This window comes from Delphinus delphis, chromosome 15 (assembly GCF_949987515.2).
Source record: "Delphinus delphis chromosome 15, mDelDel1.2, whole genome shotgun sequence".
Lineage (NCBI taxonomy): Eukaryota > Metazoa > Chordata > Mammalia > Artiodactyla > Delphinidae > Delphinus > Delphinus delphis.
In genome coordinates, this window is record NC_082697.1 from 10,608,695 (window position 1) to 10,636,234 (window position 27,540).

The window sequence follows — 27,540 nt, forward strand, 5'->3', positions numbered from 1 at the left end:
GGAAAGAAACTCTGCTCTCTGGCCCCTAGGCTGTGGCTGAGGTGTTGGGCTTTCTGGAAGAGCATGGAGCCAAGTCAAGTGAGTTTGGCGAGGCTGTGCTGCCAGCTTCCTCTAGTACTAGATGGAACAGCACAGCATAGAGTTCTCAGGTCAGTTCTGTGCATGGTCTTGGGCATCGTTCCTGGAAGTACAGTTTCGAGTCTTCCCCCAAATTCTCAAAAACACCTCAGATCACTTTAAAGCTTTTTTAAAAAAATTTTTTTACATTTTATTTATTTTGGGCTATGTTGGGTCTTCATTGCTGTGCATGGGCTTTCTCTAGTTGCAGTGAGCGGAGGCTACTCTTCGTTTGGCGCACGGGCTTCTCATTGCGGTGGCTTCTCTTGTTGCAGAGCACGGGCTCTAGGCGCGCGGGCTTCAGTAGTTGTGGCACGCAGGCTCAGTAGTTGTGGCTCGCGGGCTTCAGTAGTTGTGGCACGCGGGCTCAGTAGTTGTGGCTCGCGGGCTCTAGAGCGCAGGCTCAGTAGTTGTGGCACACGGGCTTAGTTGCTCTGCGGCATGTGGGATCTTCCCGGGCCAGGGCTCAAACCCATGTCCCCTGCATTGGCAGGCGGATTCTTAACCACTGCGCCACCAGGGAAGCCCTCAGATCACTTTAGTAAGCCCTTCTCTCAATCAGTCAGGGTCAACTTCTGTTGCCTGTCCCACTGACAACCAGGTTTGCAGGAACTAGCAAAGCTGCCTAACTTTAGGACATCTGTCTTTACAGTATGAACTAGTTCCTCCTCTGTCCACCTGATTGTTTCCTGATATATATCAGAATTAGCTCACTTCCCAGGAGTAAGAAGTGTGACAGAGGCCAGCCATCTTTGTTCTCCTCTCCAGGTCTGTCATTTATTTCCACCTCTCCTTGGAAGAAACAGTCATAAGAAACCTGCTTTGTCTTTATAACAAAGGCCTATCATACTTTAAGCATGCCTATTCCAAAATGAGCTATAATATGTCTCACACTCAAAAAGTGATGTCTAATTTTGAATTTGATTATTAAACAATACCATCCTTTTATCATAAAACAAGAGTCTGTGTCAGAGGTTGCAAACTGGTGAGAAATTCTGACCTGCAGAGGGTTTTGTCTGGCCCACAACGCTTTTAATCTTTAAAAATTGTACTCAGAGGGCTTCCCCGGTGGCGCAGTGGTTGAGAGTCCGCCTGCCGATGCAGGGGACGTGGGTTTGTGCCCTGGTCCGGGAAGATCCCACATGCCGCGGAGCGGCTAGGCCCGTGAGCCATGGCCGCTGAGCCTGCGCGTCCGGAGCCTGTGCTCCGCAACAGGAGAGGCCACAACAGTGAGAGGCCCGTGTACCGCAAAAAAAAAAAAAAAAAAATTGTACTCAGAGATACAAACATTTTACATTTACATCTGTGATTTCTGATGATTATAGCCTGCCACACAACAATCAGTTAGAGAATAGAGGCCCCCTTTTGATATATCATGGATTGTTCAATTTGCCTCTACTATATACTCACATACCCAATTTTTGCTTTTAATTTTGTTGCATAATACGTTGGAAGTTGGGCAAACTACCTGCCATTTCATGAAAAAGCTATTTAATAAGTACACAAACATAAAAACACCAACATTTTATACTGCTATAAAACACTGGAATAGATTAAATCAAAATAGAAAAGGTAAATTAAAGGGGAGAGGCGGGGAGCTGTTCAGTGGGTATAAAGTCTCAGTCACGCAGGATGGAGGCTTCTGGAATCTGGTGCCCAGCATGTGCACAGAGTTGACAATATTGTATTGTACATGTGGCGACTGTCAGGAGGGTGAATTTTAAGTTATGTGGGGGTATTTTTGCCACAATAAAAAAAAATGTAATTCACAACATTAACAGAAGAAAAAAGCACATAAAAATGCAGAACTATACAGAATTTTATTTAATCTGATAGGAGGTATTTATCTACAGTAAAGCAATAACAAGTAATATTGGTTAAATATTCAAAGTTCTTCACCTGAAACTGCAAAGGAGAGAAGAATGTTCATTATTTCACTTTAATTCAATATTATATTTGGCATTCTGGCCATACAGTAAAGACAAAAATAAAAATAACAGGTTGGACAGGGACAAAAGGACAGGGGAGGGCAGAAGGCTGGGACTTGGGACTTGAAGATTCCAAAGCAAGCCAAACCACACAGTTTAGAAATTTCTGTTTGTGTCCACATAAGGTGGACCCTGAAGTTAAGTCTAAGAAAACAACAGCAATTTATAAAAGAAACTGACATGCTACAAAGGTGGTTTCTATCTTGCTAGACTGTAAATATCTTACTTGGCTATTAACTGAAAATATTTAATCGAATGACCACTTCCCAGCTAATTTTCATTTTAATGTTTTAACAATTTACATTTTAAACACTGAATTCTCTAGGGCATGTTCCATCATTTGAATTAGAAATAACACCCAAAGAATGTCTTAGTAAACAATAAACTTATCTTAACTATATCATCCATGATCAATTCAGTAACTATATTACACCTTTCCAAGCAATAAAATGGACAACTTTAAAGAGCTTTAAAAAAGGCAGGACACGCAAATGACCTGCAGTTCAAAACACAAAGTCCTGTCACTTACATTCTATCCCACCTGTTCAACACACCATCCAAGTGCTGCAAACACAAGACAGTTCAGAGGAACAGTGTTATAACCCCTTAATTGCTACATCACCCAGTAAGTTACAATTAAAAAGCTCCTTATAAAAAGAAGTCCACCTATCCGCAGATATTGGAGAATCCCAGGCTGTTCCGTACATTACTGAAAAAAATGCAAATACATTCATAAAGGCAAAAAAACTTTAGGTAACATGACAACCCACATCTTTCGCTGGTCAGACTCTACCGGCCATCTCAGTATCGCGGAAATGTTCCATCGATTTTGGCAGCCCAGGCCATGAGGCCTCCCACAACATCCCGAACTGTTAAAGAGTCTAAGTCTGTCCAGGACTGCAGGATCTTCACGGCTTTCTGGGAGTCATTGCCCAGTTTGCAGATCACATAAATGGGGAGAGATACCCCTTCCTGTGTGCCCTGCTTCCCTTCCCGGATTGCTTCTCCCAAGAGTTTCAGGCTCTCCGCATTCCTCCGTTCCAAATGTTTCAAAGGGATGTGTAGGGAGTGAGGCAACCGACACAGGTCCACCTCCACTGGAGGCCTGACGTCCAGCAACACGTGGGGTGACCCGGAATCCAGAAGTCGCTTATAGTCGACGACAGAAATTCGCTCCTCTGGTTTCAGTAACTGTAGGGAGCGGCACTTATCGGTGGCCGAGGAGCCACAGAAGCTTTCGTAGTCCTGCAGATCAGTCACAGTGGGCCGCTCCCCGCAAGCTGCACAGTCGGGCCTGCGCCTCCGCAGCCGAATACAGCGGAAATGACCTCCGAGGGCATCAAAGAGCAACAGGCTGCCACTGTAAGAGGGGCCCAGACCTGCAGCGATCTTCAACACTTCCAGCGCCTGCAGGCAGCCCAGGACCCCGGTAACCACACCAAGCACCCCGCCATCCGCGCAGCTGGTCACCGTCTCCGCCGGAGGTGGTTGCGGAAACACGCAGCGATAGCAAGGCCCACCGCCGTAGTGGTAGACTGTGAGTTGGCCCTCGAAGCGCAGGGCGCTGGCCGACACCAGGGGCCGGCCGGTTAGCACACAGGCGTCGTTAACCAGGTAGCGAGTGGGCACGTTGTCGGAGCAATCAGCCACCACGTCATAGCGGCCAACCAGGTCTAGCGCCGTGGCTGGCGTAAGCGCCTGGGCGTAGGGCACGCACTCCACCGCCGAATTGAGACGGCGCAGGGTAGCGGCAGCCGAAAAGACCTTGGCCTGGCCGGCCAGTGCCTCGCCGTGCAGCACCTGGCGGGCCAGGTTGCTCACTTCTACTACGTCGTAGTCCACAAGGCCCAGGCGGCCGACGCCGGCCGCTGCCAGGTACTGCGCCAGTGGGCAGCCGAGCCCCCCGCAGCCCACGACCAGCACGGACGCGGTCGCCAGGCGCAGCTGTCCCTGCACGCCCAGCTCAGGCAGCACGAGCTGCCGGCTGTAGCGCAGAATCTCATCTCGGGACAGGGCGGCCTTCGGCGGCAGGGGAGACACCGGAACCAACCGCTCTGACTCCTGCTCGGCCAGAAGAGCCGCCGCCAGCCTCCGCTTCAGGGAACTCAGCTCCTCCTCACGCTGGGCAACTTCAGCCTGCAAAGTAAGCACCTCCTCCCTGGCCGCCATGGCAGCCTCTTTGGGAGGTTGTCAAAGGCATTTCCGTTTCCGGCTTTCCCTCGTCTTGCGACTGGAATAAACTAAACAACTCTATGGAGCTTGGGGAAAGGTGATTAACAGATATGTATTTTTCTGAAGCAACCGTCAGATTCAACTTGAAAGAGTCACAAGTCCTGACTGTTTCCAATGGAACTACGCAGAGAGCCTTAGGAGGTCTAGAACTCGCCACCCGGACCATCCCCTCCTCCCGGCTTTAGTACGTTCCGACGCGTCCTCTTCCCGCGCCGCGTTGACGTCATTCCGCTTCCGTCGCCTGGTGCAGCTCTGCCATGGCCTCCGGGGAAGCGAGTGGACCGTCTACTAGGTCTCCGCGGGAGCCAGAGCCGCGCACCCCGCGACAAGACAAGTATTCGGTGCTTTTGCCCACCTACAACGAGCGCGAGAACCTACCGCTCATTGTGTGGCTGCTGGTGAAGAGCTTCTCCGAGAGGTAGCGCGCCCGGCCGCCCTCCTAGAGGAATGAGATCAGCTGGCTTTCCCGGCCTGGGTGTCGGCAGTTGGCTGCGAGAGGCGGCCCCCTGCCTGGCTTCTCTTCTGTCTCCCGCTGGAAGCCTTGGGGAGGAAGCCACCCTACGAGGAAGGAGGCGGATACTTCCCGGGTTCTCTCTGTGTCTCGGGTTCTTATATCTGCCCTTGGGTTTTGTGACACACTCCTTTATTATACACTCCCTTATACCTCACCCCGCTTTTTTCTTAGAAGGGCTGGCCCCCCTTTTACTTGTTTGCTTTTATTGTTTTATTTTATATTTGGCATGCGCCCGCAGCATGTGGGATCTTAGTTCCCGGACCAGGGATCGAACCCATGTTCCCTGCGTTGGGAGCTCAGAATCTTAACCACCGGACCGCCAGGGAAGTCCCTAGCCACCCTTTTAATTACTGCGAGGCCGAAAGCCTGACCTCACTCCTCCCTCTATCTAGGTGGTTAGGATCTGCGGCAGGAGCCAGGACTCTCAGTGAGGCCGCTCACTCCCGCCCGGGTGCTGAGGGCTTATGTAAGCATGAGGTTTGGGCTCTGTGGGTTAGGGAGCTGCTGCTGGGCTGGACATCCTTTCTGGAGAGGGCAGAAGGGCAGATTCGCTGGTGGATGTTTGATGTGATTGTTAAACAGAGATTTTGGAGTTGAATTTGAAAGAGTTATACAGTTTTTTTTAAACTTCAGAAAATCGTGGTATCAGTACGAAGTAACTTGTTTTACGGTTGCACCAATGGGATCATGTGTAAATCTTTGAAGATCTTTCCATATCAGCACATACAAACTTCGCAAATTATTGTGGAAATTGGGTAATATCATATGGCTGTGTTATAATTTTTCTAACCGGGTCATATCAATGAACACGGATTATTTCCAGAGTTTTTCTGTTTTTCTCTTTTGACTTTAACTTTACAAATGAGAATAGGGACTTTGTGCACAACGTATTTAACAGCATTGAGAAAAGTGCTTGACATGTAAGAAGTGCTCCTTACACATTCTTACTTTTACTAGTATACCGTGGATAAAGTCTTTGTGCTGTAATTGCTGAGTCGACAGAGATGTGCTTAGATTGATACTTAATGATAAATTGCTCTCAAAAAAGATAGTACCGGCTTAGGACTCTCCAACATTCATCAGAGAGGGCCTGTTGCCCCACCAACCAGCCAGTTTTATTAAACCTACATTGTTGGAAATGTTAATTGGTGAAAGATACTGCTGTTTTGATTATAATTCTTTGAATGAAATAACTATCCTCACATTCACGGCTTTTCAAAGTTTTTTTATCCGTAGCTTTTAACCCTTTTTTCTTTAAGTTATATTTTGATTTCTCAAGCTCTTTCCAGATGAGAGAAATTGTCATGTAGCTGATCTTGTTGAAGCTTGTCTTCTGATTATACAATATTTTTTGCTCTATTCTTTAATTTTTTTATGTAGTGCAGTTTACCTTTCAGTAGTTTCTGGGTGGATTTTTTTTAATCAAAATGAAGTTTAATGACGGAAACAGCTATTTTCTTTTCAGACGGCAGTCAGGTAATCTAAAGTGTGCTCAGCTTGTTTCCTTTAACTACCTCACCCTCAGGTGGTGTGGGTGCTTTGAAGTGGAGAGGGCAGTAATTTTGCTTATGAATGACTCCATTTGTTTATGAAGTATATCTCTTTCAGAACAACAACTAGAATTAACATTTTAACTTTTTTTTTAAGTGTTTATTGAATGTGTTACAATATTGCTTCTGTTTCATGTTTTGGTTTTTTTGGCCACGAGGCATGTGGGATCCTAGCTCCCTGACCAGGAATGGAACCTGCACCCCCTGCACTGGAAGGCAAAGTCCTAACCAGTGGACCACCAGGGAAGTCCAACATCTTAACTTTTTTTGGCTTTACGAGCCAAATTTAATGCACTGTTGGAAACTGAAGTCATCTTATGTACTCTTAGAAGATAGGATGTGTTTTGCTTTCTTCCAAGTTTGCTGGGGCCGACTTTTTAAAGCTTTTAACAATAGAATGTGTTTTCTGGTTGATTTCCTCGCATTTGTTTCTTCAAGCAGGACCAGAGGAAGCAGAATGTTGGGTTTCGGGGGTTTGTCTGTATCTCCTTTTCTTTCCCCTTAAGTTTCCCAATAAAGTTAACAAAAAGAATGTTTTCTTTAAAGGGAGGTGGGGAGAGATATGATGGTGATCACAGGTACATCCAAGTATTGTGCTGGCTTGTTTTTAGAATAAAAACTGTCACATGAAGTTAATGGGAACAACGAAAAGATGTTAATTTTGAAGCACTGACATCTTTTGTCATTCTATGCTCTGGGGGTGTTGGGTTTTTTTGTTTGTTTGTTTTGATAGTGTGGGATAATGGGTATAACTGTTTGAAATAGTGATGTAAAAGACTGTCACCATTCTCAAGTGGGTATTTTAAGGGTGAAATTAAATCAGATTTATCTATTCATGGATTAAATTAAAAAGAATAATCACCCAGAGCTATTCAGCTGACTTGATATCTTTAAATATATTTTTGAAATATTTTATGTAACTAAGACTTGATATTAAAGTTCCACAATTCCATTTCCCAAGTAGGTATAAAATTTTATATGATATCCTATGGTATATAATATATATGATCACTATAATTTTTTTAACGAAAGAGTATGTTTTCTGTGAGAATTTTAACATATCAGGACTGTATAGCATTTTCCAGCAACGTACGTAGTTGGGAGGTGACATAGTAAATATTTGACATTTATGTCATTTGATAATTAAAGTTTTCCTTGGTGCTTAACATGGCAATAAATTTCCACTTATACTGGGGAGGAATTAGTGATTTTAAAATCATTTTTTCATTTGAGACTACTGTCTCCAAGCAGTAGTTTAAATTTAAAAAAATTTAATTTTTTTTATTTTAGTGGCTTCAACTATGAAATTATAATCATAGATGATGGAAGCCCAGATGGAACAAGGGATGTTGCTGAACAGTTGGAGAAGATCTATGGGTCAGACAAAATTGTAAGTCATTTTTCTATCATATCAGTTATGTTTATATTGGGGAAAGATGATGGATGAACAGTGCTTAAATTCAGTCTGTCTAGAAACTGAAAAAGTTAAAGAGCAACTTACACACCTGGGGTTTAGATGCATTTTCATTGTGCTTGAGATTTTACATGTCTTTGATATGTTGAGCCAGTGGTAGGTTTACAGCAAGATAGTGAGCCTTCGGATGAACTCTGTTTTTATGTCTGACTCTGCAGATCAGTTTCCTTGAAGGGCAGAATTAAAGCATGAAACTGAAATGAGAAGGAATATTGGTAGAGCTAGGTTGCAGTTAGTAATGTGTCTTGTTCTTTAGCACTCCCTTTCTCTAGGTATTCTCATACTGTCAGTAGAGAATCCTGCCTACAGCTAGCTTGTAGCTGGGAAAGGTGACTGATTGTTTTCATGTGAAACATGATTTTTCAGGGAACTTGGCATTTTTATTTTTATCTGTAGAACAGTCTTGTGGAAGTATTTGGATTGACTTTCTGAGTCTTAAACTTTAGATATTCCCACTGTGCCTTAAAGCCTGTTGTTCTTCTACAGGAGTAACTTAGGCAGATGTAGAGTTCATTTTGTAATAGCTTTGTAATTTTTATTTTTGATCAGTGTTTTGGCTTTATAAACGTTGGAGCATACTTGTGAGATCACTTCAGCTAATTCTTGGGCCAAAAGCATACATTAAATCCAGGTTTAATTAGAAAACACATTCTAGGCTTGGGGTATTTTGTAATTTGTATAGACCAGAATTTCTCAATCTCAGCACTACTGACCTTGGGACCTGATAGGTCTTTGCTGTGAGGGACTGTCGTGTATGTTGTAGGATGTTAGGATCATCCCTGGACTCTACCCACGAGATGCAGCAGCAGCCCCCCTCCTCAGTGTGGCAACCAAAAATACCTCTGGATAACATCGAGTGTCCCTCCCTTTGTGGGCAGAATTGTCCCTCTTCCCAACAGAGAACGATTGATATAGGAATAAAGAAGTCTCTTGGAATAGCCAGGACCTGGAAGCAACCTAAATGTCAATCAACAGAGGAATGGATAAAGAAGATGTGGTACATATATATACAATGGAATATTGCTCAGCCATAAAAAGGAACGAAGAAGTCTCTTGGAGAACCTTTATTGATATTTGCATTTCAAGAAATGGCAATTAAGCATCATAAAGAATAGGCTTGGGCTTCCCTGGGGGCGCAGTGGTTGAGAATCTGCCTGCCAATGCAGGGGACACAGGTTCGAGCCCTCCTCTGGGAAGATCCCACATGCCGCGGAGCAACTAGGCCCATGAGCCACAATTACTGAGACTGCTCGTCTGGAGCCTGTGCTCCGCAACAAGAGAGCCCGCGATAGTGAGAGGCCCACGCACCGCGATGAAGAGTGGCCCCCACTTGCTGCAACTAGAGAAAGCCCTCGCACAGAAACGAAGACCCAACATAGCCATAAATACATACATACATACATACGTAAATAAAATTTAAAAAAAAAAGAATAGGCTCTGGGTCCAGATATTCTTGATTAGTCCCAATAATGAAATAATTTCTATGCAGTTGGAGGAGATCTTAGTTGGTGAGAAGCATTTAAAGAAATGTGTTACTCTTATATACATGGTAAATCTATCCTGTACTAGAGGTTCTTTCCATCTCACAGACGAGCAATTCACAGAACTAGCACACCTCAGTCCTCTCTGAATGTCTGCAGATGTACAAGTGTACAGAGGAGATAAAAACTGAGATTTTCATCCTTCTAGCAGTGACTTCCGGTAATGCTAGGTTCATATTTTTGGCCAACAGTTCCTCAGTTTTTATTAAGTTCTGGGCCAGGGCTACTGATTCACATAATGTATAGAATACTTTCATTATGCACTTCCATTTAATCTGGGAACATCAACCTAACAGTGTTTTGAATACTTTTGTCAAAGAACCTCAGCCTTGAGGTGTGATTGATTGATCTTAAGGAATGCCTGATGAATTGATCTCAAATTCTAAAACAACATGGTCTTCAAAGGGTTCCACTTTTCCCATCAATCCAACAAAATTTAAAATGAGGAAAAAATATCATTTACTATCATGATTTCCGTGTGGTACCAGGGAAATTCCCTATTCATTCATTATTTTATCACTTTTAGGTCATTTAAACTAGAACATTACGTGTGTGCGCGTGCGCACGCGCCAATAACAAGCTATGCCAGGGAGGGCACTTGCTTGCTTTTTAGGTGACATATATATATTTAGTTGGGGGAAAAATTAGGAACCACTTTACAATACCTCAGATAAAATATTCACAGATGCTTTGTTAGCCTTTCAAACTGGCTGAAATGAATATTTTAGAAAAAAAGCTAAAGAAAAAAAAATTTAACTCTTGAGGTGAGGAAACAGACTAGAGGTTAAGTGACTTTCCAAGGGTACATAGGTAATTAATAAATGGCAGGAGTGGGACCATAGAAGAATTGGAGGCACATATTCTGAACTGTTAACAGTGATCACAGGGCAGGGAGATATGAGATTTGGAGGGCTTCTATTATGTTTGATGTACATGGCTTGTTTCATCCCCCAACTTGAGATCAGATAGACTCATCTATATTTTGTCATTATTTATAGTTTAGTATTTTTAAAAATTGTTTTGATAATGAAGTGTAACACACATTCATTACTTTTTAAATGTCAAGCATAACTATAGGATTGAGAGATTTGACTACTTAAAAATATTTGGTTCATCCCCAAATACCAACATATTTTCTCTGACAAAGAGATCAGTATCCTAATCAAATGTACAGAAATAAATATTCATGAAAACAAGAACTACAGGGCTTCCCTGGTGGTGCAGTGGTTGAGAGTCCGCCTGCCGATGCAAAAAAAAAAGAACTACAGATGGTCAAAAGTGAAAAAAATATGAGCCTCACTGATAAGAATTGCAAAATAGAGTACGATTAGCCTTTTCTTAGCTGCAGATTTATTTTTATTCTTTCTCCCAACCCGTTTTCGAGAGTACAGTAAAACAGATCCACTCAAATGGTGTTGATCCTAGTGGAAATTGATATCGTTTTCTGAAGCGTCACCAAGATTTTCTACGATAAAGATTTTTACAAAGTAAGTTTTTTTGTCAAACAAATCATAGTGTCGAATGGTATTTTCTAAGCAGTTGTGGTAAGCATTCTTCAGGGTATGTGCCCTGTACCCTTACACACACTTCCTGTGAATTCACAGCTTCTTCTGATGACGGCTGAGTGAGGTGAGCTCTGTGTGCCCATTACTGCCCCGGGGTCACACAGCAAATTAGCAGGGGGGTTCCATAGTCATCTACTAAGCCATCCTGCCTCGTGTAAGAAAAAGCAATCATACTGATGTGAGGAGGGAAAAAAAGGAGAGGGGTGGAATTAGCAGTCTGAAAGTAAAGCACAGGAGATGAAACAATTTGAACTTTTTATTACATAAGAAGTAAACAAGTATATTCTTTTTTTTTTTTTTTTTTTTGTGGTACGTGGGCCTCTCACTGTTGTGGCCTCTCCCGTTGCGGAGCACAGGCTCTGGACGCACAGGCTCAGCGGCCATGGCTCACGGGCCCAGCCGCTCTGTGGCACGTGGGATCCTCCCGGACTGGGGCACAAACCCGCGTCCCCCACATCGGCAGGCGGACCCTCAACCACTGTGCCACCAGGGAAGCCCAACAAGTATATTCTTGTCAAATGTAAATATTACCAGTAAAACTGAATAGGCCTCTGATGAGCATTTCTTGATCTGCATCCCAGTCCCTTCTCCAGGGGGAGAACCCCGGTCCACATTTTGGTATATGTTACCCCAGACCTTTTTGTGCACGTGTGTGTGTGTCTACATCTATAGAACCAGGTAATGTGGTTTTACATGTGTGTTTTTGTTTTTGAACAGAAATGCAGTCTTCCTGTGTCATTCTGTTACTCTTTTGTTTTTGTTTTGTTTTTTGCGGTACGCGGGCCTCTCACTGTTGTGGCCTCTCCCGTTGCGGAGCACAGGCTCCAGACGCGCAGGCTCAGCGGCCATGGCTCATGGGCCTAGCTGCTCCGCGGCATGTGGGATCTTCCCGGACCGGGGCACGAACCCATGTCACCTGCATCGGCAGGCGGACTCTCAACCACTGCGCCACCAGGGAAGCCTTCTGTTACTCTTTAATTATACCTTGGTCGTCTTTTGTCACCAGATTACCTCATTCTTTTAACTGCTCCATGGTACCCTATCTATGTAACGTGGTTTCTATTTTATATAAACTTTTGAATGTTCTGAAAATTATAAATAACAAAATTATCCTTTGTTTGAAAAAAAGATTTTTAGCTAAAACATACGGTTATAGAAAATCTAAGATGAACTTTAAAGGATTTGCTTTTTCAGGGCAAATACCAGATGAGGTCAGTATTTTGTCAGTAACAGTCAAGCACAAAATCAAATAAAACCTGACATGTCTGGTTTGATTTTGTTCAGTGAATAGTAATTATTATAGATGATTGATTGAATGTCTAGTTCTCCTCTATATAAAAACTCATGGGGTAGGAATGTATTTTATCATCTTTGTTCCTCCCCTAGACCTATAGCAGCTTGCGTGTAGTTTTTAAAAAAAAGAGAAAATCTATCCTGTTTAAATTAAACTGCAAATACTTTGGAGATTGCAGTCTGAGGCAACCTGCTTACCCACTGGCAAGTGCCGGGGGGCGGGGGAGGGAGGAGGATAAGAAATGCTCAGTAGTTAGTCTACTTGAGCCCCCTACCTCAGAGACTTAGCACTAAAACCTTGGCATTCTACTTTTCCAGAAATTTAGAGAAAAAGGGAAATAACAACTAAGTCAGTGTTTATATATGAAGCAAGAAGTGTAGAAAGACTAACTGACAAACTGTAAGGAGAAAGAATTTAATCTTAGGAATATAACCTGAAATCATGTCATTGGACCAATAGAGAATAAGATGAGGTCATCCAAGCATAGAGTCAAGATAAGTGGATGGAGTATCAACATTTAAAATCACAAAGGGAATTGAGAAAACAAGCATGGCTATCAAATATTCCAAAAAGGTATAGAATAAGTGAGTTAAATACTCAGTTTTCCTAGGAAGGAATCAATAGATATTGCTTAAAATGATAAATCAAGTAATAGACATAAAAAAATGTTTTTTTGGTGGATAGCTCTGGGGTGCGGCAGGGGGCGGAGTTTAAGATTTGGTCTGTGGGGTTTGGGTGAAAGAATGTTACTTTTCCTTGAAAGCTATTAAATTATTTGATTTGTTACTAAATGCTTTTTTTACTTTGGCAAAAAATGTTAAGCATATTCTGCTTTAAGGTCTAATAAATGCAGCTGTATTTCTGTTAAAATGAGTGAGCACTTATTAAAAAAGAGTTTTTATTAGTCAGATTTTCGATTATTTGTGTTAAAATGCCATTTCTTATTCTTACAGCTTCTAAGACCACGGGAGCAAAAGTTGGGACTAGGTAAGTAGAACCTCTCACCCCTCATGCCTGCTCCTTGCCTTGGTAAGATTATCCAGTGTGTATTTCCCCAGTTTGGAACAGGGCCAAAATACAGTCACCTCCTGTGATGGTTTTTAATGATCTTAATGATATTCAGATGGTTTAACTTGAATTGCCTGTATGAGGCAAAGCCCACTTAGGAAAACAGAAACCACTGTAATTCTTTCAATATAGGGAATTTAATACAGAGACTCTGGTTACACAGGTGAAGGAATTGCTGAGAAGCCAAATGGAACAGTGGGGCTACTCAGAGATTAGTAGCAGCTGGAGCTCACTACCGCTCCTGGGCTGGAGCAACAATGGAGGAGATGGTGTTTTTAGAGCGGGGAACCCGGGCTGCCCAGAGGAGCTAGAATGGTGGAGTCAGGGATGCTTGGCAGAAGTGGGAGCCATGGATGGAATCTGGTCCATGCTGGGAGGCAGAGTAAAGGGGAGGACACTTGGACTTTTCCCCTTCTCCTTGAGATCTTCCTTCTTCCTGTGCCTCCCAAAGCTGCTTGGAAACCAGTTGACAAGAAAACAAATATAGTCCCCTGCGAAGAGCAGAGAAGGGATCTAAGGGCAAACATTTAGACCAGCACACTGCCTTAGCTGTAAGTCTTTTGAACAGTTCTTGAAGTTACAAGTTTTTAAAAGGTGTTTATTTTTTTAAAAGGAAGCTTTTCCAGCTTTAAAATGTAAGGGGTTATAGAAAAGCTCAGATGAGGTCAGTCATTCTAAGATGAAAATCTTGAATGCCTTTATTTCTATTGTTGGTCACAGCTGCTTTATGTTGAAAAGTGGTATAATTTTACTGAAAAATTGGGGGAGCATGAAGGAAGCACAGTTCTTGAAAATTGAGTATCTGCTGTCCTGAAGACCCTCAGTTTCATGGCATGATCAAATGTTCTGAATATCTGAATCCAGAAGGTTCTTTGGGATTGAAATAATTTTGAAACTGCCATGAAAGCCACCAAGAATTACTAACCCGTCAGTGGAAATCCAAAAAGCTGTGGGTAGTCATGTTTTTTAAAAATTAATTAATTAATTAATCTGGTTGGCTCTTAGTTGCAGCAGGTGGGCTCCTTAGTTGTGGCTCACCAGCTCCTTAGTTGCGGTTTGCAGGCTCCTTCGTTGCGGCATGCGTGTGGTATCTAGTTCCCTGACCAGGAATCGTACCTGGGCCCCATGTGTTGGGAGCGTGGAGTCTTAACCACTGTGCCACCAGGGAAGTCCCTGGATAATCACTTCTTAACAAAAGAAGTCAGAAGAGTTCTGCCTTTCTAATAAGATACTGTAGTGATTTGGGGCTAGAGAATGCAGGAATTCCCACATCCTGTTCCTGACCAGTCACCCTTACCTGCCAAGTCCCCGAGGAATATTTAAGCATTGAGGGTGGCTAAGTAATTGCTAGTTGCACCTTTGGCCCCAGATACAGGGCTCTAGTGTACCAGGCTTCCAGTGTAGAATACACTCACTGCGTAGCTTTTGTGGGACAGGGGTGATAGGCTGAGCAGAAGCAGAGAGACTGGTTAGGTAGGGATCCACGCATCAGAAGATGGCGCCCGGGACTAAAGTGAAATTGGAGACGAAAGAATGAAATTGAGAGTTTTGTTTTTTTTAAGGGCTTCAAATGCTTGGCCCTTTTATTTATTTATTTATTTATTTTTGGTTGTGTTGGGTCTTCATTTCTGTGCGAGGGCTTTCTCTAGTTGTGGCAAGCGGGGGCCGCTCTTCATCGCGGTGCGCGGGCCTTTCACTATCGCGGCCTCTCTTGTTGCGGAGCACAGGCTCTAGACACACAGTCTCAGTAGTTGTGGCTCACGGGCTTAGTTGCTCCGCGGCATGTGGGATCTTCCCAGACCAGGGCTCGAACCCGTGTCCCCTGCATTAGCAGGCAGATTCTCAACCACTGCGCCACCAGGGAAGCCCGAAAGATGTTTTTGATGGAGAATAACAAATAGGATGTTAGAGGACTAATGTATGCTTTTCAGAGGTGCTTAGCAATTTCTTCCCTGTTCAGATATATACCTGAGCATTTCTGGTGATTTCCTTTAATGGATATAAATATTTTCATTTTTAGGAACTGCATATATTCATGGGGTGAAACATGCCACAGGAAACTACGTAGTCATCATGGATGCTGATCTCTCACACCATGTGAGTGGTATATTTCTTTAGAGGCTATTTATGATAGTCTTAGCCTGTTTTACTGACCTACTCTTTATTCTTTCTAAATTTCAGCCAAAATTTATTCCTGAATTCATTAGGTAGGTATTTCTAATATTTGAAAGAATTATTCAAATCATTCACCTTATATTGATTTTGTACTTATTTTCATTTTTCATTCATTAAAAATACTCATGCTATTTTAAGTTTGCTATCAAAAATGAAACCAAGGTATAGCTTTGAGTCATGTAAATATTTAGTTATGTGACTAAATGATATCTTTTAGGAGCCCTGAGAGGAGTAATCAACAGATAATTCCTTTGTTACCTAATTCTTACAGACTACAGAAAAATATGAAAAGCAGCTTCCCTGTTAAATGGAATTAAGCCCTGCATCGTAAGAGTAGAACACTGTGAATACCTGGGGTTTATTCCAGGAATGCCAAAATCAGGAATTGGTCAAAAAAATTCATTTATCACATTAACAAAGAAAGCAGCATGACTGGGGACTTCCCTGGTGGTCCAGTGGCTAAGACCCCACACTCCCAATACAGGGGGCCCAGGTTGGATCCCTGGTCAGGGAACTAGATCCCACATGCATGCTGCAACTTAGCGTTTGCATGCCACAACTAAGGAGCCTGCTGGCCGCAACTAAGGAGCCTGTGTGCTGCAACTAGGACCTGGCACAGCCAAATAAATAAATAAATATTTTTTAAAAAGAAAAGAAAAGAAGCGTGATTAAGTCTATAGATGGTAAAGCGTATTTGGTAAAATTCACTAGCCATTGCTAATTAAACTTTTAATGTAGAAATAGAAGGAAACCATACTGAAGGAAAACATACTGAAGACAACCTGGTCCTAACACAAAGGTCTTACTTTTTGTTTTTGTTTTTGGTTTTTTTTGGCCACACTGCGTGGCTTGCAGGATCTTAGTTTCCCGACCAGGGTTTTAGTCCAGGCCCTCAGCAGAGTCCTAAGCACTGGACCACCAAGGAATTTCCCCACAAAGGTCTTATTAAATGGTAAAATGTTGAGTCATTTCCAATAAACTCATCAATGATTATAGGCGTACCACCTATCATTAAACATGGAGATTTTAAGTAATGTTGTAACATAAGAGTTTAGTATATATTGGTAAAGGATACAAAATTACATTTATTTGCAGGTAATGTAACTATATTTTTAGAAAACCCAAGAGACCATGACACCTCTCAGAATAAGAATTTGGAAGCTGTTCTGAATGTAAGCTAAATACACAAAAACAGAATCAGATCAGGTCACTCACCTATTTAGAACACTTCCAGGAGTTCCTGTGAACACATGGGGAAAAATCCACACTCCTTTACTTGCCCCTCAAACCACTCGTGATGTGGCCCCTGCCTTGCATTCTGAACTCATCTTATGCCCCTCCCCCTTGCCTGAAGTGCTCTTTCACTGCTCCTTAATGGCCAACTACTCCTTGTTTGATCTCTGCATAAAAGTCACCTCAGAAATACCTTCTCTGCTTAGATCACCAATACACAAAAGCTCCTTTGACCTGATAAGGCAGTAGAACCAGTGGAGTAGAAAATGGGTGAAAGATACAAGCAGGCCATGTGTAGAAGAAGTCCAAATGGCTAATAAACCTAAGAGAAGATATTCACCCTGGGATGTAGTCAGGGAAATGCAATTAAAATAACCGTGTGTTACTATTAGTTTTTCAAAATTAAAGACATATAGAACAATACATCCAGCACCAATAAGATGATAGAAGATGAACATGGATATTGCTGGAGGAAGTATGAGTTACTACAGCCTTTTTGGAAAGTAATTTCTGGTGATATCTGTTAGAATTAAAAATACTCATAAGCTTTGCTTTAGCAATTCTGTTGAAAGCTCAACAGCTTTTTCTAATTGCCAGCTAATTTATTTTTTTCTGCAGGAAGCAAAAGGAGGGTAATTTTGACATTGTCTCTGGAACTCGCTACAAAGGAAATGGAGGTGTATATGGCTGGGATTTGAAAAGGAAAATAATCAGGTATATATGTATGTGCTCATGATTTCTCTAATTTTTTTTTAGTGTAACTACTAGAAATACGTTTTTAACAGGTATTTGGATTAAATTACCATGCTGCCTTGGAGTTTGTGGGATCAGATTGTAACTTCCAGAAAGTATTCCCAGATAGCTTCTTACCCACAGTTTTTCCTGTGTTAGAGTATTGTATTTTGGATGGTTTTCACTTGGGAAAAATTTGCATAAACCTTTGAACCTTTCGTAGAAATGGTCTAATTCAGCACAGTTTGTTCTGCTGGACCTTCAGCTTTGATTTAAGTGAACTATTCATCTATATTTTTGGACTAAATATGTAATTTTTTCCATATATATTTTTCAATAATTTAAGACACTTCATGATTTCAGCTTTTACTAAGCAGCATAAAGTAGTGAGGCTTTGGAGGCAGACCTGGGTTAAAGTCCTGATTGTGTCTTTTAATTACTTGTGTCCCCTTGCATATTTTACCTTTTCTAGGCTTACTTTCCTCATGATAAGATGGAAATAAAACAAACTGTTTCAGTTTTCTATTACAGTGTAACAAACCATCCCAAAACTGAGTGACTTACAGCAACAATTTATTGTTTCTCACAATTCTGTGGTTTGGCTACTGGTTCCTCTGCTGACTTCACCTGGGCTCACTCATGCAGTTTCCTTCAGCTGGAGGCTCCAAGATGGCCTTATTCATATGTTTGGCAGTTGGTACTGGTTGTTGGCTGGGCCATCTCAGTTCTCCTGCATGTGGCCGCTTACCTGGGAAGCTAGATCAGCTTCTTTACATGGCATCCTAAGGGCAGCACCCAAAAGTACCAAGGCTGCAGCTGCAAGGACTCTTGAGTCCTAAGCTCTGGGGCTAACACCAAATTAATTTTTGGTCAAAGCAAGCCCATAATCAAGGGGTGGGGAAATAGAATCCACCTCTTGATGGGAAGACCCACAAAGAATATTTGACCATATTTAATCTATGGCACCTAGGTTGTTGGGAAGATGTGTTTCTATCTCTAAAGGATCTATATAGCTTATTGCTTTTTGTGTAACAACATAACTTTATATAAATTCTTACTGATAGTATTTTTTATCACCCACTTCATTCCTATTGAAGGTTCTGTTAGGTTAATGTCACTTTTGCCTCTTAACTGTTAAACCTTGGGCAAGTATTTCAAACATGTAAGAGCCTCAGTCTTCAGTGAAATGAAGGGGTCGGATGACTCAGTGGTTTTCAATCCTCCTGAGCACTGAAGTCATGTAGGGGGAAAATTATACACAACTGCTCCCTGTTTGTCCTCCCTTTCTTGTGCACACACATACTGCAGACCATTTGAGTGGATCTCCAGAGGTGGTGCAAGAGCATCAGTATTTTTCACAGGCTCCAAGATGATTCTGTTGTGCAGCCAAGGTTGAGAGCAACAAATCAGTGATCTCTCAGGCCTCTCTGAATTGTTCATTAAAGCTACTATTTAAAATCAGGGAGTCCCAGTCAGAGACAATTTACAACGTTTAGTTGGATCATTTAGTTGTATTGAGTTGTATCTGTCATTAGTTGTTAATGTCTGCACTGACTTTATAGTATAAACTCCTGAGAAAGAGTCTGTATCACTTGCTCAAGGTCTCATTTGTATGGTCCAGAACCAGAATTGAACCCAAGTCTGTCTGACTCTTGCTGCATTTTAATTAAAAGACCCCAATTTTAAAATGCATTATCTTAAATAGATGTACAAATATATACATACAGACACGCACACATACACATAAATACATATACACTCACATTCCTTTGATTACACCCATTTTGGTGGGTAAACCATGTCCTGGAATTTTTTTGTAGCTATTTGAAGGAAAATGTTTCTGTTAGCCATTATGCCAACTAATGAAATAGACACTCCTGGGACTTCCCTGGCAGTCTAGTGGTCAAGACTCCGCACTTCCAATGCAGGGGGCTTGGGTTTAATCCCTGGTCTGGGAACTAAGATCCCACGTGCTGTGGGGCACGAGGGGGTCGGGGGAGGAAGGGAGGGAGGGGAAGGAGAAGAAGGAAGGAAGGGGGGAAGGAGAAGGAAGGAAGAAAGAAAGAAACACTCCTAAGGATTCCCTTGATGGTTACCCTGGCTTTGCAGAGAAACTGTTTTCTCCAGGCTGCTTCCCCTGCTGCCCTCCACACCCCCGCCAAAAAAAAAAAAACACCTTTTTTCTGAATCTGAACACTCTAAAATAATCTGAGCCCACTAAAATATAGCTGCAGTACCAAAGTCATTTTTTCCAAGTGTACTTCACATCTTTTTGAAATGTTAATAATAGCTATTAGTCAGTAATAGATTATAGTTGATTGATACCTAGTTGTGTTTGAAACACAGATCCTAAAGTCATTGTTATGGACTGAATGTTTCTGCTAGAATTCATGTGTTAAAGTACCTTATGCAGGGAATGTTGGTATTTGGAAGTGGGGTTTTGAGGAGGTAATTAGGTTTAGATGAGGTCCTGAGTGTGGGGCACTTTCGGTGGGATTAGTGCCCTTTCAAGAAGAAACCAAGAAAGCTTGGCCTTTCTCCTCCTACCCCCACCCTCAGCCCCTCTGCCCCCCTCCACTTGAGCACACAGCAAGAAGGTACCATGTGTAGGCTAGGAACAGGATCCTCACCAGGAACCAAGTCTACAGCACCTTGATCTTGCACTTTTCAGCCTCCAGAACTGTGAGAATTGAATATCTGTTGTTTAAGCCACCCAGTCTACGGTATTTTGTTATAGAAGCCCAAGCAGACTAAGAAAGTCTCAGAATGGAACTTTTGGTCAATTTCCAGAGATTGCCAAAAACCAAAACCTTCTCCCACCTGCACACCTTTTTAAAAAAATTTTTTAAAAAGCCATTTTAATGCAAACTGACCTATTACCCAGTTGGAAACTGCCATCACTTGGTGATCTGAATCTGAAAAAGAAACTCCAGATCCCTGATAGATCACTTTTGCTGTCTTGACAGATGTTTGTAATTCTAAATCATGACTGTTGGCAAATATGCGAGTTGAGTTAAAAAATCTATTACCATTCTCACCTAGAGTTTGGAAGAATGAGTGTTTTATGGTCGCCTCTACATGTCACATTCCAAGAATAAAAATCCCTATTTTCTGAAAAATGAGAACTACCAGATCTCCTTTCACTGATTTCTGTTTGTTCCATAGAATTAACATTTTTGTGAAATAGTGTTGCATTTATGAAGTCAGTGTAGCATTTTTAGCACTCTACACTTGGGTGTATTTCTTTTGTTTAGAAATTGTACTTTATAAAGAAAATCTTTTATTTGGCAGCCGTGGGGCCAATTTTATAACTCAGATCTTGCTGAGACCAGGAGCGTCTGATTTAACAGGAAGTTTCAGGTACAGTGAAAACCTGTGATTGTGTGTATTCTACTATTTACAATTTCTTGCCTAAATTTCTTGCTTTATAATGACTTAAAGAAATACTTTTCGTTTCTATCCCATTTTTGTTCTGGAACGCTAAAAAAGAGAGACTGAAGTTGGTTAGAAGCTGCTAATGAAGCGTAAGCATCTTAAGGGAAAATATTGTACTTTTTAAAGAGTATGGATGACAGGTTCGTGTGCTTGTTAACAGTAGTATCGCTGCTCAGCCCTTGAGGGGCCTGAGGTGACCATGGACTGCTCATTCAGGATATTACTGAGATGGGCTTCAAAAACAGTGCCTCTTCCAGTAATTTTCTGCAGCTTATAGCATTGTCCACAGAAAAGTTTAAAATCTTTAATATTTATATAGAGCTTTTTCAGTTTCCTTATTCTCCATGTTTTTTATTAAAAAAAAATTCTTGTTTAAATGGAGCGAAGCCTCCTGCTAGGTCCTTGGGGGTTTTTTATTTTTGTTTGTTTCTGGGGGTGTGTGTATTATCTCTGAAACTATAAAATTTCTGTTCATCTGCTTTAAGGCTGAGACCCATGCATTGGTTAATACTTTCTATTACTTGGCATTTGCTTTTATCCATTAAATAATGTTGATTCTTCCATACTTCATTACAACACACAAACACACAAATTTAGGAGCTGGTTGTTGAAGGTTAACTAGTACCACTAGTGCAGCTGCAAGTCTGTTGGATAGCAGTTCAGAGATAGTAAGACAGAGTCAAAAGTGAAGAGAGGAGCCATCGCAAATTAGAGGTCAGATAATGAAAATGAAACCTCTCTAGAATTAAAATGTAAATTATTTTGAAAGCACAATTTGGTGTATAAAAGATAGGGACCCCATAAATACATCTCTTCAGTTCTACACTTCGAGGCAAATGAATAATGTGTTATAAAGATCTCTGATTTCCAGAGAAAAAAAAAGATTGTAATTAAAAAAAAAAAAGATATTGTGGTGGAGGAGGCAGGGGTGGCAATGAAGAGAAATAAATCTTACAAAGTGACTCTTACGGGAATAAAGTGACTCTTACAGGGAAAGAATTCGTAGCCTAATCCTAGTTTTAAAGGTACTGCTGAAACGTTATTCCATTATCCCACCATCATAGTTCTTCCCATATCCCAGACCTCCCTCCCCTACTTAACATCATTTGACATATATCTTTAGTTTCTACTGCTAAAATCCCAAAACATGAAAAGGTGTCTGAAACACAGTAGGTTCCTCAATAAACATTTGTTATTGAATGACTATTACTACCATCAGAATCTGCTTTCTTCACATTTATTCCAGACTTACTCTTCTGAGTTCTGATGGAGACTGTGTGGGTAAAGGAGTGCACACCACTAATCCCCCTCAGGTGCCTCTAAGGGCTGTGCTTTAGCCTGGTAGCCACCTAAAAGCTTGAAAACCAAAAGGTGGGGTAGCCTGAAGGGAAGCCTGAGAAAATATGTGAGTTCCAGGTATAAAGCCCTCTGGCATTATAGATCCAGGTGGCTTTAACTGCCAAGAGAACGAAGTTACTGCCTCACCTAGCTTTCTCAGAAACAAAAACAGCAAGAAGAAAGAGGTAGAAATTGCTGCCTTTCTACTCACTGAGGCTCAGGGTTTTTTTTGTTTTTTAACCTCAGTGACTCTGAAAATAGGGAGCTCCTGAAGAACGTGACTGAGTTCACCGATAGGACTTCCCAGCTCCTGTCTTTCTTTGTAAATCTGATGAGCTCTGCCTTTGGCCTGCAGTCCATCTAAAGTTAGGGTGTGCATTCGCCCAGTTTAAGTGTCTAACTGTGACCTCAGTTGCTGATATCTGATTCCCACCAGGATTGCCTCATCCTGTGATCCCTACTTCCTGTCTTAACCTAGCTTAACCAAGCTCATCCTAGAGGGACTTAGTTTATCTCAGGAATTTATTTAGATCTCAGGAAATAGGAACTTCATAGACATGTATGAGGAAATGTCTGTTAACTACTTATTTCTTGTTACCTAGTTTATATTGTTGCTTCATCATCTGTCAACTCTGTTGTTCCAGTATTTGAAACCGTTTCTCCCCTTTCAGCTTTACAAATAAATTAAGAAAATAAAAACTACAAACGATGGGGGGGTTCTGCTCCACATGATTCACTTTATCACCATATTTTTATAATTTCTGATAGTGTGATAGGAAGATAATTCTCTAAAAGATACTAAGAATTCATTTTCAAAATCGGCCCAAATTATTTACCAAATATTTTTATGGCCTTTCCAGTTCAGGACAAATGTATCATAATCATCAACTGTGAGAACTTTTCTATATACAAATGGCTGGTGAAAGTTTAAGGTTTTATAAATACCAGTGAACTTTTTGTAAGGTCAGGATACATGTAGGCATGTATATTTATCCAGGTGTTCATATACATTTTAATTTCTTACAGGTTATACCGAAAAGAAGTTTTACAGAAATTAATAGAAAAATGTGTTTCTAAGGGCTACGTCTTCCAGATGGAGATGATTGTTCGGGCGAGACAGCTGAATTATACTGTTGGCGAGGTATGGTAAATAGTGTTATACTCCTCATAAAGAAACAATAGGGTTATACTCTTTATCATAAAAAGGTTAATTTTCATAAACTACTAAAAAAATGTGGAAGGCTTCCAGGTGTCCATGCAAAAGGGTGAAAATTCACATTTCTTTAAAATTAATATATTTGACTTACCAAGATTTAAAGCATAACAGAAGGCAGCATTCCCTTTTAAATAAATAAAAGTTACCGGTATCTTCTTTCTCCTTTCGCTTTCTTCTGACCACTCAGCATTATGGGATGAGTCTGCTGCTTTTCCCCTTGTCTCAGCCATCAGCCACCCTACTTAAAAATGAGTGGTGAATCCCTTTTGCCCGTTGCCTATGAGTAAATGAAAAGGGCAAGAATTGGGGGAGCAGAGGGGATTTGTAATATTTCCAGCCGGCTAGTAAGTTCTTAGGGAACACTCTCCTTGTTTAACAATAATATTTTTATTCAGAGCAAGAAAATAGCTAACTAGAATGTTACTACTGTTGTGGAAGTTATAAGATTGTTAACTTAGTGCTAAAACAGTGACAGCTAAATTTGATGGACTACTGAAAAAAATTAGGTGAAAGGCCATTTTACTTCGGGCATATAATTTTTCTTGGAAGCTTGAGTAAACCAACTTAATATTCAGGATCAATGCTTTTCAAAACACTTGTAGCTTTGGCTGGATGACCTATTTTTAGATAGTAAAATGCATGTTTAATTTTGAAGACTTGGAGGTGCACACAGTTGCTGTAAGAATCCCATAATTCGGATTTACCTTGAAGGACTTGCTATCAGCGGACTAATCTTGTTTCTGTTGTATGAGTAATTGTTGTATGCCTGCTATGCTTCCTTTCTAATATTTTTGAAGACTCACTTAACATATATTTTTTTAACTAGGTTCCAATATCATTTGTGGATCGTGTTTATGGTGAATCCAAGTTGGGAGGAAATGAAATAGTCTCTTTCTTGAAAGGACTATTGACCCTCTTTGCTACTACATAAAAGAAAGTTATTCATTTATACTTAATCATGTTCAATTTAAACATAAAAGAAGCCTGGTTGCTGATTTTTATAAAATGTACTCTTAGAACATAAATCATAAGGTAAGGTAAATTTCATGCAAATCTTTTTTCCTGGGAAACTCCATTTTATATGTCAAATTAGAAAAATGAGCAGCGTTCTCAATTTTCGTTTACATTTTGCTGTACTAAGACCTATAAATAAATGTATATGAAATTTTTGCATAAAAATGCTTTCATTAGCGTATGCAAATGCAGGATTTCTTACATGGGGAAGATTTTGAAATATTCTTTATAAAAACTGTATTCAGGGGCTTCCCTGGTGGCGCAGTGGTTGAGAGTCCGCCTGTCGATGCTAGGGGACACGGGTTCGTGCCCTGGTCCGGGAAGATCCCACGTGCCGCGGAGCGGCTAGGCCCGTGAGCCATGGCTGCTGAGCCTGCGTGTCCGGAGCCTGTGCTCCGCAACGGGAGAGGCCACAACAGTGAGAGGCCCGCATACCGCAAAAAAAACCAAACAAACAAACAAAAACTGTATTCATAGCTCTGGATTCATACCTAATACATGTCAGAAGTAAGAGGAGTGCTAATTATATTCATGAAATACACATATGATACATGGCTGTTTCTATATGAACTAAAAAAGAAATACACACCTCTGGCCCCCCCCCCACCTTTTTGGGTTTTTTTTTGGCTGTGCTGTGCAGCTTGTGGGATCCTAGTTCCCCAACTAGGGTTGAACCGGGGCCCCCGGCAGTAAAAGCGCCGAGTCCTAACCACCGGACCGCCAGGGAATTCCCAGCTGTAGTAATTTTTAAACAACTATGTTTTTTTCCTCAAAATATTTTTCATGTTATTTCAGGACCCTTAACAAAGCATACATCTTTAGTAACGTGACTAAATCCCCTGTAGCTCTCTGTTGAGAAAACTGTTCTGCCAGTTGAAATGTTCAGTAAAGCCCTCAGAAATATTCTATTTACCCACCTTAAGTGGGTATTGCAAAAAAGATTAATTTCCAAGTATAGCATAGCTTTTAGATCACGCAGTGTCTTTTAAAATTTTGAGTAAGGCATACTTTGAGCAAATAAGCTTAAGATCAATTAGACTTTCCTTAGCAAGTAAAAGGAAGGGGCGTCTCTAAGTCATTTAATAAGCAGATTCAGTGAACAGTATTCCTACTACTGCATTTTCCTGGCTTAATTTGGCTGCTGAAGAAACTTCAAGTCTGATTTTTCCATTTGCATTTCTAACAGATCCTACCAGAAATGAATACCAGAGTATAAAACCTTTGGTATCGTTTTGAACATTACCAATTCTCATAGTTGAATCCATAGGACACATTCCAATAAGGGCCTCTACTGTTCTGTTTCCCTTTTATGCAGAGCTGAACAGCTGGCCCACCATGGACCCCTCTTCCTTGGGGAAGTGACTTCTCTCATCACTACTAACAACTAGAAAATTTATTACCACTGATGTAAAATAATTTTTTTTGAGTGTTTAGATTCTTTCTCGTCTGAGCCCAAAGTTAAATTTTCATTGTCAACTCTGTGGAGCAGAGATTAAATAACCACCTCAGAGAGCCCACTATAAAATACTGTCTTCTCAGACCTCACTAGGGTAGGTACCTTTTGCCTTTGTTTAGTCTTTTGGTTCTTATTCCCACAATCGTTACAACACTATCATTATTTACAGTAAATTATTTGAGCAGTGAAAACTTTCACCATTTGGAAGTTATTTAGAAAAGAATCTGGACTATTTAGATAGATTTTTGTAGTAAATCTGGTGACTTAAACACTGTAAAATCTTTTTAAACATTTACATGTGAATCCAGCATCCCTTTTTACTTTGTAAATGGGGCCAAGGATGAAATCCAGATGTTCTCCCTTTGTATTGGTATTATCTCTGTATGAAATCTAAGTATATCTAAGGAAAACTAAATTTAAAATTATTTTGCTTATTTCATATTAGTTCTTGCCTGTCTTCTGCAACATGGAATTAGCTTCTTCATCTTTGTTTCTCTAAATTGAATGTTTTGGGTCCCTTCCTCCTTTTTACAACTTTTTTCAGCTGTTTTCCCTTGAAATACTGATTTGGCTTTTAAAGATATAGTTTATCACAATTTCAGAAATTAACGGAATACTGTGTTGGATGAAACAGCTTGTTAAACCTGCTAACTGAAGCCTTAGACATTGAGCTATATGTAACCACAATTTGTTCTGTTTTCAGTAAAGTCAGATTCTTTGTGGATGTTACGTATGGTTTGAAACTATTTTAACATGAAATTTAGAGAAACAGCAAAAGATAAGTGTAAGATGTACAGAGCACATCTTAACAGGTTTGGTTAATCCTTCACAATTGACATTTATTACTTTTAAGTATGTCTAGCCAGTGATAGACACTCATATGCACTCAACATAAAAGGTGGATTCAAGAATGTTGAGAACACAATGTGTTGGTTGGGGTTGACCTAAATTTACAAAGGCCCACGTTGTGTCCTATGCTGTGCAAATTGTGGGAGCACTAAAAGGCTTGGGACTACAGTCTGGTTTTTAAGGATCTTGTGGAGGCCCACTGGCAACATCATTTCACATCCGTGGGCTTCACCAGCCCAGTGGCCTCAAACGCTAGGGATCCCACTTGTTTTCTTCAGGCCAAAGAGAAGAGTCCATCACTGATTCGGAAGAATGTCCAGTCCCAGGGCAACAGCCGGCCTTCTGTAAAACGCAGGCCTGTCCACTGAATAGCGCACCTCACCCGCAAGGGGTCAAGCATCCATGGGGTTGGGTCTCATCTCAAGTGGGTGTGTGAAGCACGAGGCCCTCACACCTCATTTAAAGCAGGAGGTGTCGGGCATGACCGGCCAGGTGTGTCTGCCTTTCCGGCTGCTGCCCAGCCCGAGAGCGCGGGCTTCCCAGCACGTGGAGCCGCGGGGCTGCGCGCACGCCCCCTCCCACCAGATGTAGTCCAGGCCCAGCTGGGCCCGCGCAAGGATCCCCGGCGCGGCCACCTGACTGAGTGCAGCGCGTGCTGCGGCCCTCTGCTTGTGCCTCCGCCGCCGGCGCTGTGGCCAGAGGAAGGCGCCCGCCGTGCACACGGGCCATGGAGGCGCACTGCGGCCATT

The 27,540-nt window shown here is 41.5% G+C and overlaps 2 protein-coding genes across 2 annotated transcripts; one reads left to right on the forward strand and one right to left on the reverse strand.

Annotated features, from left to right (window-relative positions):
* Positions 1 to 1,924: 1,924 nt before the first annotated feature.
* On the reverse strand, positions 1,925 to 4,488 carry MOCS3 (molybdenum cofactor synthesis 3). Its single transcript, XM_060033406.1, has one exon. It carries the CDS (start codon positions 4,272 to 4,274, stop codon positions 2,907 to 2,909), a length of 1,368 nt encoding a protein of 455 aa, XP_059889389.1. The 5' UTR covers positions 4,275 to 4,488; the 3' UTR covers positions 1,925 to 2,906.
* Positions 4,489 to 4,561: 73 nt separating this feature from the next.
* On the forward strand, positions 4,562 to 26,507 carry DPM1 (dolichyl-phosphate mannosyltransferase subunit 1, catalytic). The gene is made up of 9 exons (XM_060033407.1): positions 4,562 to 4,755; positions 7,692 to 7,791; positions 13,229 to 13,262; positions 15,364 to 15,440; positions 15,525 to 15,550; positions 17,370 to 17,465; positions 20,775 to 20,843; positions 23,283 to 23,397; positions 24,299 to 26,507. The coding sequence occupies exons 1-9, from the start codon at positions 4,595 to 4,597 to the stop codon at positions 24,401 to 24,403; spliced, it is 783 nt and encodes a 260-aa protein (XP_059889390.1). The 5' UTR covers positions 4,562 to 4,594; the 3' UTR covers positions 24,404 to 26,507.
* Positions 26,508 to 27,540: the final 1,033 nt, after the last annotated feature.